The sequence below is a fragment of the Microcebus murinus genome, chromosome 1 (assembly GCF_040939455.1).
Source record: "Microcebus murinus isolate Inina chromosome 1, M.murinus_Inina_mat1.0, whole genome shotgun sequence".
NCBI lineage: Eukaryota > Metazoa > Chordata > Mammalia > Primates > Cheirogaleidae > Microcebus > Microcebus murinus.
In genome coordinates, this window is record NC_134104.1 from 78,096,274 (window position 1) to 78,117,381 (window position 21,108).

General features: G+C 38.6%; 2 protein-coding genes across 2 annotated transcripts in view; one reads left to right on the top strand and one right to left on the bottom strand.

The window, feature by feature from the left end:
* The window catches only part of MAP3K13 (mitogen-activated protein kinase kinase kinase 13), a 161,351-nt gene extending 158,667 nt beyond the window's left edge, over positions 1-2,684 (bottom strand). Inside the window, exons 1-2 of the mRNA XM_020286590.2 lie at positions 2,595-2,684; positions 706-832 (exon numbers count right to left, since the gene is read on the bottom strand). The gene's annotated coding sequence lies outside the window, so the exon portion shown is untranslated. The remainder of the gene's footprint in view (positions 1-705; positions 833-2,594) is intronic.
* A 13,569-nt stretch (positions 2,685-16,253) lies between these two features.
* The window catches only part of EHHADH (enoyl-CoA hydratase and 3-hydroxyacyl CoA dehydrogenase), a 42,843-nt gene continuing 37,988 nt past the window's right edge, over positions 16,254-21,108 (top strand). Inside the window, exon 1 of the mRNA XM_020286583.2 lies at positions 16,254-16,382. Coding sequence (XP_020142172.2) covers positions 16,309-16,382 — 74 coding nt within the window. The 5' untranslated portion in view covers positions 16,254-16,308. The remainder of the gene's footprint in view (positions 16,383-21,108) is intronic.

The following is a 21,108-nucleotide window of genomic DNA, read 5'->3' on the forward strand; positions in this document are numbered from 1 at the left end:
AGGAAAATCTACAAATTTAATGCTTAGTGATTAAAAGTTGCCAAGCATTATCAAAAGGTTAGAAGTTAAGGTTTTGAAAGTTACCAAACTGATGAATTAGGAAAGGTAAAATGGAAAAAAGAGAAACTTTACCCCCTGAGACAGAAAGATAAAAGGCTTGGAGAATGAATCACTTAACAGATTAAAAAAAGAAGAAAGAAAAAAGAAAACGACATAAATAAGGCAAGATAAAGAAAAAGAGACATTTTTTGGCTTCTCTTCTCATTCAAACCTAAAGCACAAAATAAAATTGACCAGCAGATTTGAGACATATATTATCCCATAGCCAAATTTGGATGATTTAAATGACTATTTGAGCCTTCATTTCTACAGGGTATCCAAAGATTGCTTTATATCTACCAGGCTCTAAAGTGTTGAAAGGAGGTCTCCCCCCAGCAAAAAGAAAAAAGAAAAAAGAAAGCAGAGCAGTAACCTTCTAGAAACCATAAAAGTACAACTTGTCAGTCTTTTAAATTTATGATCAATTTGACAGTGAAATAGTAACAATAATTGCCTCATATATACAAAACAAACCACTCTTTGGAAGGTCCACATTAAAACAGAGATTCAACCTTATATTTCTCAAATATATTCCTATAATTTCCAAGGCAAGTCTAGGGCTTGTTCTAATATTTCACCTAACATAAAACACAGTCAACAACTTACCTCTCTCAAAGTGCTAGGATTTGAATGCCATAATACATAATGATTCATGTTTTTGTCCATTAATGGTCCGTGGGTTTCTTTAAATGAAGTTCATTTTAGAGTCCATAGATAGCAGTATTCTGCAAAACTGAAAACCTCAAGAATGTCAATGCACATACCCAAGTTATCATTTGGATACCAAATTCATAATGAATAACAGTTATACTATATAGACATTTAGATGTGCAAAATTTAGTCGACATGACATGGAACAGCAGATGTAGGTAGCAAAATTAGACTTTATTTTTAAGACAATAATATTAACACAAATCCAGAGGATCTCAAAACATTACTTTGTACCACATTTATATATGCTCTAAAGGTGACATAACACTAAGAGCATACAAAGATGGGGATGATTTGGATACCAACACTTTCCAGAAAATGTAAAAACAAGATTTAAGAGTAGGTAAACTTTTAAAATTTAAATAGTTCAACAATGTTGAATTAATGTTAAATGTTGGAGTTTTCAACCTATTTTAAGAACACCTTAGATTTTAAATAAAAAAAGCTTACTAGTTTCTTCTTTATTAAAAAAAAAAAAAACCCACAAAAGAGTATGGCATAAATACTGGGTTTCTTACCAACTACATCCAATCTAATGATAAGATTCTGGAAGCTCTCACGAGCTGCTATCTCATTAGATAGACCATACACAACAATTACCTCACTAGACTAGGTAGTGATTCATGTCCAGACCTCATTACATAGCCTAATGACAGTCTCATCTGCACTTTTTTCCATTTGACAACTAAAACCAATCTGGTTACAGTACTTGTTTTTTAGGTCCATACCCACTCTTTATCACATTTAAGACACCTAAAAAAATACTTTTTACAAAGGAAACAATTTAATCTTCAGGGATTCATTCTTTTGGGGGCCTTCTACAACTGTTTGGAAGGAGTTAGCCTTATGTGTACCAGGTGTAATCTCTGACTGGATTTTTATAAATTACTATTTTCATTTTTGTTATAATTCTTATTTACATCTCAAATGTAAGTAGTACATTTACTTACAATATAAGATAGAAAACATTAAGAAAAAGTAAAGTAAGTTGATATTGCTGAGAAGAAAGTACTTAGAACACTCAGTGCTACAACTGCAGCTTATCACCTGATGACCAACTCCTTCCTCCCTGGTATCATTCCCCTGGGAGTCCTTCCCAGAAAAGTCCCAGAAAAGTAAAGGAACGTTGAAAGAAGCCTTATATTCTTTGCCCAGAAAAAAGTATTAAAACACATTTCTAAATTTCACTAATCATAAACAAAACAATCCAACAACGTCCTGATCTCTCTTCACCGGCATCCTGATAAAATACCGGTGGATAAACCTGATGTGGAGTAGAAGTGGAGTCACTTCTACACCCAGAGGTAGGGATACTGAGTAAGAAGTTCCCTCGCTGGGCCAGAATCATGTTCTTTCATTAATTAATTCATTAATTCCTTCGGCAGCATCTAAAGAATGCCTAATAGTGGCAAGGCGCTATCCTACGGATTAAGAGACATAAAAGCGAGGTCCCTGTCCCCTATTAGCAGAATGGTTCGAGGTAGATGGGGAATGAACCCTAGGTTAGTTCATCTCAGTGAACTGGAAGCCCTGGACCCCTAGCCATTACCGATTCCTACAAGATTGAGTTTGCATTTCCTCGACGGCCTCGTCCCCTACGACCCGGTTCCCAAAAGTTCCCCGTAACCCTACATCCTCAGGTAATCTCAAACCAAGGAGCCTTTCCTCCAGCCACCACCTAATGCGAGAGCCATCTGTCCGCCCAAGCTTAGGGCCCCAAGCGACTCGGGCCATCACACCCAGCTTCCAGCCCTGCCCCCGTTCAGGTCCGGTCCGCAGGTTACCTGCCGGGGATCCAAGTCTCCCAGCGAAACACAGGGGTTCCGCCCCGCCCATCACGACACCCTTCACAACCAGGTACCGCCTCCATGACGTAACTTCCTGTGCCTCACGTCCGGCCGGAATTCCACCTGCCCCTGCAGTCCCTCTAAGCGTCCAGCGCTCCTGGTTGACGTCACTTCCGACCTGTTCAGCGATTGAATGCCGGCACGCTCTAGAGTTTGCTTATTGGTTTTATTCCGCCTGCTTGCCTAAACCTCGGTTGTGCAGTGCAGCCCAGAGAAGTGCATTTGTGTGTGTGTGGGGGGGCAAACTTTGTCACCTTCAGTAGCCTTCTCTCCTGCAGCCGCTCCCTTCTGTTTCGGCACCTAACTCATCCGTGTTCTCCAAATTCTCCCGGCCTCTCGGAGATAACACAAGATTGTTCTTGTGATTTTTCTTATTTATCAGTGGAGTGCTTGGGAGTGCAGCCTCTGAGGTTGCTTTGTTTAACTTCAAATGAAGTGTTACCTAGTCATGTTACTTAACTTGTCTGTGCTCAGTTCAAGTGTGAAAAAGATATCAGTACCTAGAACATAGGACCATTGTTGTATATATTACTTGGGATAATGCATGGAAAGCGCTGGCACATTGAAAGCACCCAATGAATGTTAACTATTACTACTTGCTCTATTATGCACTCTTGTTCCCTTTTGAAACATGTAAGTGTTAAGGGAGGCTGGGACCAGTTATCCTGTTATCTTTAATTTTTTTAATTAAGTGATTAATTGATGGTGCGTGGTACCTTCTTCAGAACTGTGAGCTCCACGAGAACAGGTTGGAATCTTATATAGAAACTAACTTTAACCTTATGTGAAATCATCAACTCGGTTAATGTGCTAGGTAATGGGGGGAAGATGAATAAAACTCAGGCCCTATCCTCAAGAACGTGGAGATACTCAATAAATGATTATGGGAAGAAGGAAGTCAACCCAGAAAAAAGAAACAGAAGAGACCAGCTGAGCTGAGGATTTATCCGTAGCACAAAAAATTCACAGAATGATACAAGTGAGAGGAACTTTAGAAGCAATCATTTAATCAACCTTTTGCTGTTACAGGTAAGGACAATTCAATCCAGAGACTGAAAATCACATAGTGGCAATGCTAGCACAGAAATGGAGCCTCAAAATGCTCACCACCTCTCCCTATTCTGAAAGTCTGCCTCAGCTGTTAATAAGATAAGAGCAGCTTCACTTTCACGACCTTCACTCTCAGGTGAAAAGGACTAGGAAAATCACATTCTAGGGGAGGCACGGGCTATGTAACGTAGATAACACAAAATTCTAATGATCATTTGAATGTTCTGGTATGGGCACTGCTGGGTTCATTTCAAACTCAGTATCCCCCTTTCCCTGGCAAACTTCTTATGTTTACCCAGAAATGAGGGGTAAAGTTATCAGCTCTGGTGAGATCTACTTTCAGTTTTAACTGGCTGGATGGAATAAGTAACAGACCCAAGAAGTTGCAGAAAGTAAACAGATTATGAATATACTGCCAATGACATGGCACAATTTTATTTAATTTTCTCTAATTGGAAGCAATTTTACTTAACTATTCAACCTTTGTTTTGTGAATATGATAAAGCCAGCATGGATGCTACTATTATTGAAATGTTGGTAATAAGTCTGTGTTCCAAATAATATGGGACCTTTTAATAGAAAAATAATTCAATGTTAGTGTTATCACAGGCCCATCTAGTTCCCTCATTCAACCAATGGTTCTTTCCCCTCTTTTCTACCAATACACTATAATTTGATAAAAATAAATACAAAATATGATGCTTTAATCACATTTTAAATCATTCAAATCACATTTTTAACAGTTTCAAACAATCACAATTTACACATCTTAAAGTCAGCTTGTTTGGGTTCTGTGCCTAGCTCTGCTATTAACTAGCAATATGACCTTATAAAAATCACTTCACCTCTCTGTGAGCCTCAATTTCCTCTTTAAGCTTTTTTCCTAGAACAAACCTTGTACTGTTCTGTGTAGGAGAAAAAATGCAGGATATTTACCACTGTGACCACTAGATGGCAGGTGGTAGAAGACTCTTTTTTTTTTCTTTTTTCTTTCTGGTTAATCTGACCAAAGACATCATTGCACAGTACCCCCTATCTGAATAACTGCCTATACCGGTGATGGTTGAGTATCCCAAGACTTTGGGAGATGATAGATTCTAAAATGTTTGTTGAATAGGTGAAAGAATGAATGGATTCCAGTATTAGGTCTGGGCCCTCTATCTCCTACTACTGCCATCTCTGCCTCTTTTCCTGTGAAAACACTTCCTTGGCATTGTATTGCATATCAAAGCAAACATCACTACACTCTGGTATTTATGGATGGAATAATATAATGTCAAGGACTTGCTTTAAAATAATATGGGAGTGTATCAGGTAATAAATATTGGTCATATGTTGATATTATTGTTTCATTCTATTCTTCAACTTTTGGTATATGCTGAAAAATTTCCGTGATACAAAGTTAAAAGTAAGAGATATCATGGGTCCATTTCCTTTCCTCTAGAAGAGACTGAATTCAAACTATTCTACTGAATCTCAGGGTGCTTTTGCTTGATATTACAGAAAACCTGTAACAGATTAGGTTTTCTAGAAGTAGACAATGATATGGAGATGGAAAGAAATATTTTTGTTATGAAAAGGGAGGAAGCAGGATTGTTCAGAGTTGAACTGATATTCAGGACCAAAGAATCCTCAGCCATCCTGGGAGAGAACTCTAGGGTAATTATTGCCCATCGTTGTATCAGGCTGAAATGGCCAGCTTATATTGGATGCACTCTGCCCCAGGAAGGGTGTGATCTCAAGCAAGGTGCCTCTCTGCAGCTGAGGCATACCCTGAACAAACTGACAGCTAGGGCTGCCTGTTAACCCTAATCCCTGAAGCTGGGCAGCAACTGCTTCCTTGAAAGGGAATCTGGATAGCACATCTTTACATCTTCTACAAAATGCAACACAAACTGACTTAAACAATAATGGGAGTATTGACTTGTATAGCTCTAATGTCATGACAGGCATCATGGTTGTTTGCTTTAGCAACTCAAAGATATCATCCAGGATATTTATTTCCTCCTTTGCTCTGCCTTCAGGGGCATTGGCTTCCACTTACAGCCAGCTTCCCTCAAGGTGGCAAAATGGATACAGCAGTTTGTGTTCACATCTACACACTGTGCACAGCAACCCCAGAGGGGATAGTTGTGCATTTAGTACAGGCACACATCATTTTATTGTGTATCACTTCATTGTACTTTGCAGATAATTGCATTTTTTTCCAAATTGAAGGTTTATAGCAACCCTGCATCGAGCAAGTCTGTCAGTGACATTTTCCAACAGTATATGTTTGCTTTGTATCTCTGTGTCACATTTTTGTAATTGTAGCAATATTTCAACATTTTTAATTACATGGTATATGTCATAGTGATCTGTGATCAGTGATCTTTATTGTTACTATTGTAATTGTTTGGGGCACCATGAACCACACAGCAAACTTAATAAATGTTGTGTGTGTTCTGACTGCAACTGGTGGTTCTCTTATCTTTCTCACTCTCCTCAGGCCTCCCTGTTCCCTGAGACACAGCAATGTTGATATTAGGCCAGTTAATAATCCAACAGTGAACAATGTTCATAGCATCTTCACCAAGAATAGCTTCCATCTCAAGAAACCACTTTCTTTGCTCATCCATATGAAGAAATTCCTCATCCACTCAAGTTTTATCATGAGATTGCAGTAATTCAGTCACATCTTCTAATTCTAGTTCCTTGCTGTTTCCACCACATCTGCAGCTAATTCTTCCACTGAAGTCTGAAACCTCAAAGTCACCCAGGAGAGTGGGAATCAACTTCTTCCACACTCCAGTTAATGTTGATATTTTGACTTCTTCCCACGAATCACAAATGTTCTTAGAGATCTATAATGGTGAATCCTTTCCAGAAGGTTTTCAATTTACATTGCTCAGATCCATCAGAGGAATCACTGTCTATGGCAGCTCTACCCTAATGAAATGTATTTCTTTTCTTTTTTTCTTGACACAGGATCTTCATCACTATGTTCCCCAGACTAGAGTACAGTGACATCACCATAGCTCACTGCAACTTCAAACTCCTGGGTTCAAGCAATCCTCCTACCTCAGAGGCCTCCCAAGTAGCTGGGACTACAGGCACATGCCACCATGTACAGATAATTTTTTTTTTTTTTTTTTTTTGTAGATCTGGGGTCTTGCTGTTGCTCAAGCTAATCTGTAACTCCTAGTCTTCAGCAATCCTCCCGCCTTGGCCTCCCAAAGTGCTAGGATTACAGGTGTGAGCAACTGTGCCTGGCCTATATTTCTTAAATAATAAGACTTGAAAGTCAAAATTACTCCTTGATCCATGAGCTTCAGAATAAATGTTAACAGGTATGAAAACAACATTGATCTCCTTGTAGAACACCATCAAAGCTCTTGGGTGAACAGGTGCATTGTCAATGAGATGTAATATTTTGAAAGAAATATTTTTTCCTGAGCAGTAGGTCTCAACAGTGGGCTTAAAATATTTGGTAAATCATGCTGTAAATAGATGCACTGTCATCCAGGCCTTACTGTTGCATTTATAAAACACAGAAATAATAGATTTAACAAAATCCTTAAGGGCCCTAAGAGTTTGAGAATGGCAAATGAGCACTGGTGTCAACTTAAAGTCACCAGCTGCATTAACTCCTAATAAGAGAGTCAGCCTGTCCTTTGAAGATTTGAAGCTAGGCATTGACTTCTACTCTATTTACAAAAGTCCTAGAGGGCATCTTCTAATAGAAGGCTGTTTTATTTGCATTGAATATCTGTTGTTTAGTGTACCCCGCTTTCATCAGTTATCTTAGCTTGATCTTCTAGATAACTTGCTTCTGTTTCTCCATTAGCACTTGCTACTTTACCTTGCACTTTTTTGTTATGTAGTTGGCTACTTTCCTTAAACCTGATAAACTAACCTCTGCTAGCCTCCAACTTTTCTTCTGCAGCTTCCTCACCTCTCTCACTCCTCACAGAGTTAAAGAGAGTTAGGGCCTTGCTCTGCATTAGGCTTTGATTTAAGAGAAATATTGTGGCTGCTTTGATCTTCTATCCAGACCACTAAAATGTTTTCCATATCAGCAATAAAACTATTTTGCTTTCTTGTTATTCATGTGTTCACTGAAGTAGCACTTTTAATTTCCTTCAGGAACTTTTCTTTTGCATTCACAACTTGCCTAACTATTTGGTACAAGAAGCTTAGCTTTTGGCCTGTCTTGGCTTTTGACATGCCTTCCTCACTAAGCTTAATCATTTATAGCTTTTCACTTAAAGTGAGAAATGTGTCACTGTTTCTTTCACTTGAACACATAGAGGCCAATTTAAAGCTGGAAATCTCACTATGTTGTCCAGGCTGGTCTCAAACTCCTGGCCTCAAGTGGTCCTCCCACCTTACTCTCTCAGAGTGCTGGGATTACAGGAATAAGCCACCACACCCAGCCATATAGCTCTATATTTTAGGTCTTGCTGACACAAATTCATTTAGAATCCAACTGTACCAATCTGTGAATAAAGTACAAAGCAGCAGGAAATTTCAATTCTTCATTGAATTCTATTATAATGTGAGCAATTATATCATATGTACATGTGAAATTGCTCTAACATTATTAGTTGCTCAGCTTGGAAAATAATATAGTTCAAGGCAGAATCAGGTCAAAAACAGTGCAGTGAACTGCTAGAAAAGCTTCCCTCATGAGAGTTTCTTAACCAGGGATGTGCTTTAGAATTCCCAGGGGTCCTTTTTTAAACTGCTGAGTCCACTCAGAATCAGAATCTCCCAGAGTGATCACCAGATGTGTGTATTTTCAAAATGCATGCTTTTCTTTTTCCTCCTTCAGTTAAGAACTACTGTCTCATAATACTATAATATAAGCAACATAAAGGCAGGAACTGTGTCTGTTTTTGCCACATTGCATTAGTAGTGCCTAGTACATGTAACTGCTCAATATTCATAAAACATTGTTATCAAATAATCCACATCATATCCACAAAGATTCCATTATCTAACCATCTTAAATCTCTTTAGGAATCTCAATACAACACTTCTCTTATCCAATTTATTATAATCCTCTCAAAAACTGAAATGATGCCAGGCATGGTGGCTCATGCCTATAATCCCAGCACTTTGGGAGGCTGACATGGGAGGATAACTTGAGGCCAGGAGTTCAAGATCAGTCTGGGCAACCAAATGAGACCCCCATCTTGTTAGCATCTTTAAATATTTGATGAAAAACTATTCTATTAAAGAGAGATTTAAGATATAATCCCTGAGAACAAAATAATTTAAAAAATTAGCTGTGCTTATAAAGGTGCGTGCTTGTAGTCCTAGCTACTGGGGACGCTGAGGTGGGAGGATTGCTTGAGCTCAGAAGTGAGTTCAAAGTTACAGTGACCTGTGATTGTGCCACTGCACTTCTGCCTGGACAACAGAGCAAGATCTCATCCCTGAAAAAAAAAAACTGAAATAAATGTAATTTGGCATAACTTGTTCTTAATATACCTAATACATCTTTTGATGATCAAAACTTCCTTTTCACAAAGTCTCTCCTTGATTATTCTAAAATTTCATAACATATTGATATAAAACTTACCAGTCTAGAGCATCTTTATCATCTTTTTGCCTATTCAAAAATCAAAATGTTTGCTCATCCTTAGTCTTCTGGCCCTTCTTCTTTTCCTTGGAAGTCCTCAAAGCCAAATCATACATCAGCACAATCCTCAGGCTTAAATGAAGACACTTTGATGGAAAAACCTGGAGAGAAATAACAGTTGCTAGAACATGTGAGTTATGGCAATCTGTTTTACTTTGTTCTTAACAATACATGGTACATTAATTTAAATCCTGTTTGCTATTTAAAGCAGATGGAAATATAAGCCTAGAGAAAAGACAATTCAATTTGATTAATCTCAAAGGAACATAATACTAATAATGGCTAATATTATGAATATTTTTATTGGGTACTTTTTATAAGCCAGGCCGATTCTAAATATGCATTCTCATAAAAAGGGAGAAGGCCATGCTTGGTACAAAGAAAGATATGATACAACTCATATCTAAGAACAGGTAATAAAAAAAATTGACAATAAGTATTGGCAAGGATGTAGAGAAATTGGAAACTTCCAATTTCTAGTGGGAATGTCAAATGGTGCAGCTACTTTGGAAGACAGTTTGGCAGTTAAAAGTTAAACATAGAGTTACCATATGAACTAGCAGTCCCACTCCTAGATATATACCCAAGAGAATTAAAAACATAGTTCATATAACAATTTGTATGTGAAATGTTCATAGCAGTATTATTCATTGTATCCAAAAAGTGGAAACAACCCAAATATCTACCAACTAGTGAATGGATAAACAAAATGCAGTTAATTTATGCAATGAAATATATTTTTTTAAATTTCCTCAAGTTTAATGTTATAAAGAAATACAACTATAATTATTAATACTGCTATAGTTATATATATACGTTAAAGTTCCAAGGCTATATGATTATCAAGTAATATCAGTAAGCATTCCTATTAGAATATTCAAGCAAATGAAATTAGGTTGCCTTTTGGAGAGAAAAACATATTTTGAAACTTTTACAAGTAGATGTAAAGACAACTGACATTTTCAACAAGGCACACATAATTTGTGAAAATCTATTACCTTCCCAATTTAGTACAAATTCAAAGCCAACCTAATTCTAATACTTAAAATGTATCTCTCCCCTCTGGTTCCAAATAACAAACTCTTCCAATTAATAGACATTTAAAACCTACTCAATTATGATCGCTAACAATTGGAAGAAGAGAGAAATGCTGCCCCTCCCCCAAATTCTAAGAACTTGATGTTTACAATGACTTTAGATCTTTATGCAATGAAATATTATTCAGCCATAAAAAGGAATTAAATATTGATACATGCTACAGCATGGATGAAATTTGAAAACATTATACCAAGTGAAAGAGGCTAGACACCAAAGGTCACAGATTGTGTGATCCCATTTATATGAAATATCTAGAATAGGCAAATTCAAAGAAACAGATAAATGTCCCATTAGAGTAGTGGTTGCCAACCATAGGGAGAAAGGGGAATGGTGAGTGACTGCTTAATGGGTATGTGGGTTCTTTTTGAGTGATTAAAATGTTCTGGAATTAGAGAGGGTGATGGTTGCAAATCTTGTGAATATACTAAAAGTCACTCCATCATACACTTTAAAAAGATAAATTATATGGTATGTAAGGTGTGTATCAATAAGAAATTTAAAAAGAGCATATTGCTTGAAATTTAAAAGGAAAAAAATATCTTTATGTTAATAAAAAAACAGAACCAATATGAGTTAAAGAAACATGGATATGACATGATTAATAACAGGTGCAGAATACAGAGAATGGATGCTTATTAAAAGGGTCGTTGACAAATTTGAAGAGTGTTCTTAACAACCAACATGGTGACTAGAAATACCTTGTCATATGAGAAATGGTGGTTCCTGAAAAAGAGCCTAAGAAGAGTGTCTTAGGATGAACTTGTTAGCATCTTTAAATATTTGATGAAAAACTATTCTATTAAAGAGAGATTTAAGATATAATCCCTGAGAACAAAAGTAGAATCAAGGTCCCAGGGAATAAGACTTTTTTTCTTTTCTTTCTTTTTTTTTTCAAGCAGAACTATTTACCATGCAGAGTGCTGTATTCCCCATCACTGGAAGCATTTGAAGAGTGATGAGTCATCTGTGCTTGGAATGTTGTTGAGGCATTCCTGCATTCGAAGGAATACTATACTAAATTACCTGGGACATCTCTCAAATGTATGTCTATGCAGCCTCTTTTTAAATAGTATCAATTTGTCAGAAAAGCCAAAAGAAATGATCATTAGCAGATGAAATATCCTCTTTTAAGTAAAATAATTTGGTGAGAAATTAGGAGAGAGATCTGGGAATGATAGCCTAATTGCATTTTCAATATGAAATAAAATTGGATGTTGGAGAATGCCAGAGATGTCATAAAATGTGCTTGTGCTGTTGAGAAGGGACATTTCTTGCATGCTTTTTAGTTCAGAAGTTGACAGAGATGACATATATCATAAAAAACTACCTGCAAACCTAAAGTGATAAGCCAAGCTTATGGAAAAGCTGAAAAGTTGAAACATGGGAGATAGCAGTGAATGTGTTTTCAGTTCAGATTTTGGCTGCCTTTAGCTCAGATTTGATGGCAGCATATGGGTGTGATTTTAAATATGCTCAATAAGACATCATCTGACTTATCTCTTACATACATCTCTGACTTATTTCTCCTGTTGAAGATAATCGACCTGTGACTGAGTCATTTTTTGCCACAGTTGTGTCTTCTCCTTATGGCTTATCTTCAACATTAAGATACTCTGTGTGTGTGTGTGTGTGTGTGTGTGTGTGTGTGTGTGTGTGTGAGTGTGTGTGTACAGTGTATATTTTTAAGGCCCAACATTTGAGATTTGAACAAGTAATTTGATATTATATATACCATCATTATTGATACTATTGGTGTCAGTCTGAACAACTAGCAAAGAGATGCTCTCTAAAAATATTGAATTTAACTAGGAATAAGCAGAAGCAGTACAATGCAGAACATGGGTGCTGTAGTAAACTGTGGGCATATTTGAAGAGACTGAGGCAAGGGGAAGCTTTTAAAGGCAAAAGAAATACACATAATTTGTTTTGAAACAAAAAGAACATTATAGGGATTTATCACAGAAGTTGATATCAGTTCATCTGTGGAGACAGTGTGTAAAGCAAGCATTCTTGTACATCAGGCTAGCTGTCCTTGTGACCCATGTAGCAAGCAGCAGTTTAGAAAGTCCTTGATAAAAAGTTCTTGCTACAGGCATATGCGCATAAGAGCCCTTGAGAGAGTCTTTGTAATAATTCTTATGATAGGCATGTGTGCATGAGGACCCTTCCTTTCTAACCTGACTCTGTTTTCTTTGGGTTTGACACAAGTAACTCCATCTTAATTTTGACAACTTTCACACTGATATAGTGAGAAAACTATTTTGATCCCTTCTTTCATTTTGGACATTTATGTGAGCAGCTTTTTTCCTTTTTTTTTTTTTTTTTGAGACAGAGTCTCACTTTGTTGCCCAGGCTAGAGTGAGTGCCATGGCATCAGCCTAGCTCGCAGCAACCTCAAACTCCTGGCTCAAGCAATCCTCCTGCCTCAGCCTCCCAAGTAGCTGGGACTACAGGCATGCGCCACCATGCCCGGCTAATTTTTTTTTTTTTTTGTATATATATTAGTTGGCCAATTAATTTCTTTCTATTTATAGTAGAGACGGGGTCTCGCTCTTGCTCAGGCTGGGTTTGAACTCCTGACCTCGAGCAATCCGCCCGCCTCAGCCTCCCAGAGAGCTAGGATTACAGGCGTGAGCCACCGCGCCCGGCAGCTTTTTTCCTTGAATGTCAGCCAACTTCACTGTGTAAGAGTGTACTCACTGCCTACTGTTTCACTGTATTAGTTAGGACAGGGTAAAATTCGTTACCAGACTCAAATTTATTTCTTGTACCTTTAACAGTCCATGCTGGTTCCAGTCATTGGGTGGCTGTCTTCCACAAGTCATTTGGGAAGCCAGGCTGCTTCTGTCTGTGCCTCTATCCTCCCTTGGAGGCTTGTGTCCATCTCCCCCAGTGAAAGGAGAAAGACATGGAAGAGGGTGTGTGAAAGATTTTATCACTCAGTCCTGGCTGGGGGTGGTGGCTCACGCCTGTAATCCTAGCACTCTGGGAGACCTGGGAGACCGAGGCAGGCAGATTGTTTGAGCTCAGACCAGCCTGAGCAAGAGCAAGACGCCATCTCTACTAAAAATAGAAAGAAATTATCTGGGCAACTAAATACATATACAGAAAAAATTAGCTGGGCATGGTGGCGCATGCCTGTAGTCCCAGCTATTTGGGAGGCTGAGGCAGAAGGGTCACTTGAGCCCAGGAGTTTGAGGTTGCTGTGAGATAGGCTGACGCCACGGCACTCTATCCTGGGCAACAGAGTGAGACCTGTCTCAAAAAAAAATTTTATCACTCAGTCCAGAAAGCATTGTTTTGCTTGTTCCAGAAAAACTTGACTAGCTTACCACAGAAGTAAGCCTCAACTGATTCATGGTTACTCTTGAATGGAATTTCATATATAACACCCCAGGCTCCAGGGCTAACAGATTACCATTGCAAGGAAAGCCAGGTTTAGATAGCATTTCTAGTATTACTGTGAGTACAGATTTGTATGTTCTAGCAGGCAAAAGGTCTGTATTTGCATTGAAATCCAGTTCACTTTTTGGGCATTATGCTAAATTATAGCTTTATTTTCTTTTATCTTTCTTTTTTTTCACATTAAAAACTTTAACTTTTTATTTTGAAGTAGTTATAGACTCTTAAGAAGCTACAAAAATGGTACAGAGAATTCCCATGTACTTTTCACCCAAATTCCCCCAGGGATAACATCTTATGTAATCACAGTTATCCAAACCAGGAAATTGATCTTTTATCTTTCCTTTAAGCTTTAATGAACCACTTCTGAGAAACTGATCTGTTTTTGTGAAATGGGGATATAATGTAACATAATGACAACAACAAAAACAACAATGTACTAACAAGCAAAAGAGGTAACATGCAAATAATGTGGAAATGTATTAGCAAAGAGGACCAGCATCCTGTTAAGTAACAATTATTAGGACAAATTAAATGAGAAGATAATTTAAGAATATAACAATTCGTAACAATGATCAAGAGTTTCTCAAGTGGTCAAGAGGTCTATAAGCAGTCTACATGCATGGTAGCACTTACTAAATTGGTTTGTCACACTTCCATAGACTCAGCAAGGCACCCAAATGGATTTAGATAGTTTACTATTTACACAGACAGCAAAAGAAAGATCAGCATGGTATCAGCTCCCTGTATCCCTAGTCCCACAGCATGACACCAAACAGAGGGACTAGATGACAGATGTCCGGAATGGTGGATCCATGTTGTTGAGGAGCAAGGCAGGGTCAGCACATTGCATGAGCCTAAGAGTGAGTGCCCCCTTGAATTTTGTCCTCTAGGTGCCTCGCTTGCATCACCCTAGACCCTAATCTTTTAAAGAGCCAACCCTAAACTACTGCCAAGTAGTTTTATAGATCTACAGAGAAGCTTGCCCTGAGATGGGGGCACAAGGAAGAAAGTTATGTGTTCAATAGAAACTAGGGAGATAGACGAGAAATGGCCTGTAGCAGACTGCTACAAGACAGAGATGAGAAACTGCCTTAAAGTGGCTCCACACCATGCTTGTTATCTCCTCTACCTCCAGGAGGAATTTCAGGCCATCGAGAGCTGGGAAGCCATGTCTACTTGGCGTTTGTGGAGGTGTTTAAAGTTGCTAGGTTGCCATGGCAGAGTTGTTCCCCTAGAGACTAATACCTGAAGGAAGATGACTGAAGTTTTTGCTGACTACAGTAAGGGAGAACTATCCTGGCCATGCCCAAGTCCCTCCAAGCGGAACAGACTGTTGCTCTTACACGGAGTTTTTCGATAAGGTGGAATTTAGGGATCAGCAAATTTTTAGAGGCACTAGAGATTGATAGCGCCTATAAAAAGCCGATTGCTCCAATGAGGCTGTTGTTGATTTGGGCGCTCAGAGGCAGGTGCATTGGACTGTTTGTGATTGGCTGTCATCGACAGGTTGGCTTTGATCATTGAGGCAGTTGTGCTGGCTGGATTTAATGGGTTCTGACTGCCGCTTGTTACCAGTGCTCCAAAACAATCGGTACTTTCCTAGTAGTAGGAACCTGTTTTTTTTTTTTTCAAGAGATAAAAGAATATCTATAAAAATAATCCTTAATCATTGTTAAAATCTATAAAACATCAGTGAACAAAATTATTCCATTGTTTTTTCCTCTGAAACTTCCAGAATGCCTTCTGACCACTTGATGGACTGCGGGCCCGTGAGAAGCCAATTCCATGTAGAAAAACCTTGTCTTGGCCTGAACTTTTGGAGAGAAGAGGCTGGGCCTTGTCTTGCACATAATAGGTGCTCAATTCATGGACTGATGGATCATGTATTACAAATCATAATCCTTAGGAATGGCAGAAGAAGGGAAAAGAGGGTTGGGCAGACAAGAAACTCAGCTTTCACTAGTTGCTGTGCGATTGTAAGGTAAGTAAAAATAATGTTCCTTAAATATTTGGTGGATGTTAGTAGCATGTTATGCTTAGGTGAAATGCACCACGGGGGTCGTAATCTGTCCCCGTTCAGAGGATCATGAAGATGAATACTGTGACGAGGACAGCTTGCCCGGCTCAGTGAAGCCAGAACTTGTACTGAGAAGCCAGCGCCTCTGGGCTTAGGCGGTTGCAAGCCTCCACCTGCCCCAATTCCATCGTCCTCCCGCTGTACTCTGTGGTGGGAGCAGGATGGGAGCCAATACAGACAAAGACGACCGGGGTATGCGGAGCGCGGGAGTGGGGTCGGGGGAAGCGGGGGCTGCGAGGGAAGCTCTGGCGCGGGCGGCGGGCGGGCGGCGGGAGGCGGTGCCCCGCCTGCATTGGCCCAGCGGGCGCCCCTCCTCGCGGGGCGGCCCGGCGCTCCCGGAAAAGTGGCTTCGCCCTGTGGTGAGAGGCAGAGGCGACTCGGGTGACTGAGGAAGCATGGCCGAGTATACTCGGCTGCACAACTACCTGGCGCTGATCCGCCTCCGAAACCCTCCGGTCAACGCGATCAGGTAACCGGCTCGGTCGCCTGCAGCCGGGGGACCGCTGGGGCCTGCCCCGCCCGCTGGTTCTGGAGGCTTTGACCTTCCCTTGCTGGTTTAAACTATGAAGACGCTGACAGATTGAGCAACTTGTTTGTGCCAGGGCCTTTTTTTTTTTAAACCTAAATTAACTTGGTTAATCTTCGCAGAGAACTCTCATCCCCGTTTTACTACTAAGGAAACTGAGTCTGAGATACAGACAGATGGATTCTCAGTAGGGGAGCTGGACTCGGGTCCATCGGTGGCAACTTCGTGCTGAGCCCTCTGCTTGCTTGCAAGTTTGTCTTCTCAGGCAGACTTTCTATTCCAAAGGTCTTAACTTAGTTCAGTGTTGGAACTTGATCCAACCTCACTCCCCAACTTCGAGTCCAGACTGCGCTTACAGCGTGTGGCTAACAGCTTTAGTAATCAGACAATAAAATGGTTTAACATTTTAAAAAGTAAACTAAGGTCCCCCCTTATACCAGCGCAGTGAGTAAAGGACAATTGTGCCCTGGCCCAGAAATGCAAAACTCTACCTCCTGATCTGTTTAAGCCTCAGGGTCTTGGTGCTTCCGTGGCTGACCCATGTCAGAGTAAACCTACTAAATAGCATTTTCTGAAAAACTGCAGTTTATCTTCTTTTATTTCATTGTGGGGTACCTTCCTTGTGCAGTGCAGTGCCCTTAGAACATTACTTTTAAAAGTGAGATCAATGCCACTTTTTTTGAAAATTAATGAAGTTAATTTGGTCTGGTTCTTCCATATCTCTGAAAAAAAGTGTGATCATACATCAGCTTTGCAAAGAACCACCTATCAACAGGGAGTAGGATTAGTGGAAATTATTTATAAATTATAATTTATACTTTAAAGCATAAATAGATCTTTGATCAAAATTTCTACCACACACTGCTGGAGCAAAATAGAGACTGGATTGAAGAGATCTGCTAATTGTAATGGAATTTATTTTGTTTTACTGTTATGAGATTTGATTTTATCATTAGTGTTAATATTACAGTTCTTATTTTAATATGAACTATTGCATTTAATACAAAAAAGTAGCCGGAATAAAATCACACAAGGATGACATGTCCATTTACTTGCCTTCCCCTGCACCCCCCCCCAAAAGCAAAATATCCATTATATTGGTTTTGACAAAGAAAAATGTAAGTAATGAGATTATATATCAATTTTGGACTGGTCTGTATACTGATTAGAATTACTAGATATTAGGATTCTGCTGTAACCTCTGCACATAATGGGAAATCGTGGCCATCAAGACCTTAGGGGGAAAAGTTCCATAGTCTAATACCCATAACTACCAATATTTTCCCCTCCCCACTTTACAGGAGAGACGTCGGTATCTATCTCATAAAGTTGTGAGGTTTAAATGAGTTGGAAATTATAAACTGGCATTTAACAGATGTTAGCTGTCATCATTCCTGTTGGTCAGAAGGCCTGTTACAAGCCCCCACCAACAGGCCCTGCTGCTCAGAATCACTTCACCTTCATCAATAAGATTTTCTCCACCTGGGAATAAACATTTCTTTTCCCTTTAGGTATTATAGAAGTATGTATCCCAGCATGCTCATCAAGCTTAAGAGTCCCAGAGTTTTTTTCTTTATTCTTTTCTTTCCTTCCTCTCTTCTTTCCTTTTCCCTTCCTGGTTCTAATTTTATGTGGGATGTTTCCTCTTCCTAGCTCACTGAGAGAGTATTTGAATTTTTTTCCCCAAATAGTTTAAATCCTTTATTACCAGTTTAGCCAGCCATGTTTCCTTCCATTCAGAGGAATGCCAACCCTCTTTATAAGTGTAGGACATGCCTGATTGCTAGGCTTGTCTCCTAGAACAATGGCTTTCACACTTTTTCTTTCTTTTTTCTTTCTTTCTTTCTTTCTTTCTTTCTTTCTTTCTTTCTTTCTTTCTTTCTTTCTTTCTTTCTTTCTTTTCTTTCTTTCTCTCTCTCTCTCTCTCTTTCTTTCTTTCTTTCTTTCTTTCTTTCTTTCTTTCTTTCTTTCTTTCTTTCTTTCTTTCTTTCTTTCTCTCTTTCTCTGTCTCTCCTTCCTTCCTTCCTTCCTTCCTTCCTTCCTTCCTTCCTTCCTTCCTTCCTTCCTTCCTTCCTTCCTTCCTTCCTTCCTCCCTCCCTCCCTCCCTCCCTCCCTCCCTCTCTCTCTCTCTCTCTTTTCTTCTTTCTTTCTTTCTTTCTTTTTTTTTTTTTTTTTGAGATAGCATCTCGATCTTTTGCCCAGGCTGGAGTGCAGTGGCGCAGTCATAGCTCACTGCAGCCTTTATTGCCTTGGGCTCAAGCAATCCTTTTGCCTCAGCCTCTCAAGTAAGAAGGACTGAGGCATGCGCCACCACTCCTGGCTAATTTTTCTTATTTTTGGGGGTCTCATTATATTTCCCAGGCTGGTCTTGAACTCTAACCTCAAGCAATTCTCTGCCTCAGCTTCCCAAAGTACAGGGATTACAGAAGTGAGCATCAGGACTGGCTTACACTTTTTCTTCACTGTAATCCACATATTAAGAAACATCATGTTTTACATAGCAACTCAAGGCACAAATGCATATGAATGCATAACCAAAAAGAAAGTTATATGAAACAAAAACTATCCTTGTTATATTGTTTGATATAGTTTATTTTCTCTTCTCTTCTATTTCTTTGTTTGAAAAAATGCTGTTTGCAAGCCACAAACTTTATTTGATGACCTTTAGTTTTTTTAAAAAAAAAGCTGTTAAAAAAAGAAAGATCTCTTATGGTCAAAGACTTGGTCAGCACTCACGAAATATTATCTTTACTCCAGACTCCATTTCTCCACACCTAATGGTATTAAGGAGAGAAGATAATTTCTTAACCCCTGTGGCCTTTACATTGCTACAAGACTGTGGTTCCTCTCAATCAGCTTGAATCTAGTAAAGCCTACCTGTTATACTGGTTTTTGTTTTTCTTTTTTTCCTGTTTTTGATTTTTGCAAAATTAAGATGAGCATAAAAAAAAGAGGAAGGTTTGGGAAAATGGGAAAAGCCAGTTTCTTCTCCTTAGTGGCACTGATTGAGCTCATTTTGGCTAATTTTGTAGGCATCATTTACCCAGAAGGAAATGTATGACCTTTGGACTTCTCAATATTACATAATGCTTCTGAATCTGTTTTTCATTGTCAGATTTGGTTTCCAATTAACCAGTCAAAGGCAAGAGGTTTTGTTTGGATTTCATCCTAGGTTAAGAAATGAAAAGTAATTAGGTGAAAGGGAATCATTTACAAGGGCAAGTATCTCCTTTATTCTCCCAGGTTCTAATTCATTGTTGCTGATCTTAACAATATGGCCTTTATAGAAGTTTATTGTTTGTTTTGTTTTAAGACTTTTTTCACCAAATGTTACCCAGAATACTCAGAATTCCAAGGCAAAACTGATTGGAATCTGGTTCTATTATTTTTAAAGTTTTTTATTATTATGGGTATATAATAGTTTTATATATTTGTGGAATATATATGATGTTTTGATATAGGCATACAATATATAATAATCAAATCAGGGTAATGGGGGTATCTATCACCTCAAGCATTTATCATTTCTTTGTGCAGGGAACATTCCAATTCCACTCTTAGTTATTGTATACAATAACTTATTGTTGACTGTAGTCACCCTTTTTGGCTATCAAATATTAGATCTTACTGATTCTATCTAACTATATGTTTGTACCCATTAACCATCCTCACTTTATTGCCCCCTCCCCACTACCCATCCCTGCCATCATCCTACTCTCTATCTCCATGAGATCAGTTGTTTTAATTTTTAGCTCTCGCATGTGAGAATGTGCAAAATTTGTCTTTCTGTGCTTGGTTTATTTCACTTAATGTTATCCAGTTCCATCCATGTTGTTGCAAATGTCAGGATTTCATTCTTTTTATGGCCGAATAATATTCCATGATATATATGAACCAAAATATTTTACTTTACATATGTACTACATTTTCCTTATCCATTCATCCCTTGGTGGACACTTAGGTTGATTTGAAATCTTGGCTATTGTGAATATTGCTGCAATAAGCATGGGAGTGCAGATATCATTTTGATATATTGTTTTCCTTTCTTTTGGATATATACTTAGCAGTGGGATTGCTGGGTCATATGGCAGTTATATTTTTAGTTTTTTAAGGAACCTCCATACTGTTCTCCATGGTGGTTGTACTAATTTACATTCCCGCCAACAGCATATGAGGGTTCCTCTTTCTCCACTTCTTCGTCAGTATTCATTATTGCCTGTCTTTTGGATAAAAGCCATTTTAACTGGGGTGAGATATCTCGTTGTAGTTTTGACTTTCCTTTCTCCAATGACTAATGATACTAAGTATTTTTTCATATACCTATTGGCCATTGGTCATTTGTATGTCTTTTTTGACAAATGTCTATTCAGATCTTTTGTCGATTTTTAGACTGTATTATTTGATTTTTTTCCCTATTGAGTTGTTCAAGCTCCTTATATATTCTAGTTATTAATCCCTTGTCACATGGGTAGTTTGCAAATATTATCTCCCACTCTGTGGGTTGTGTCTTTGCTTTGTTGATTCCTTTGTTGTGCAGAAGCTTTTTAACTTGAGATGATCTCATTTGTCCATTTTTGCTCTAGTTGCCTGTACTTTTGGGTTTTACTCAAGAAATCTTTGCCCAGACCAATGTCCTAGAGTATTTCTCCAATGCTTTTTTCTAGTAGCT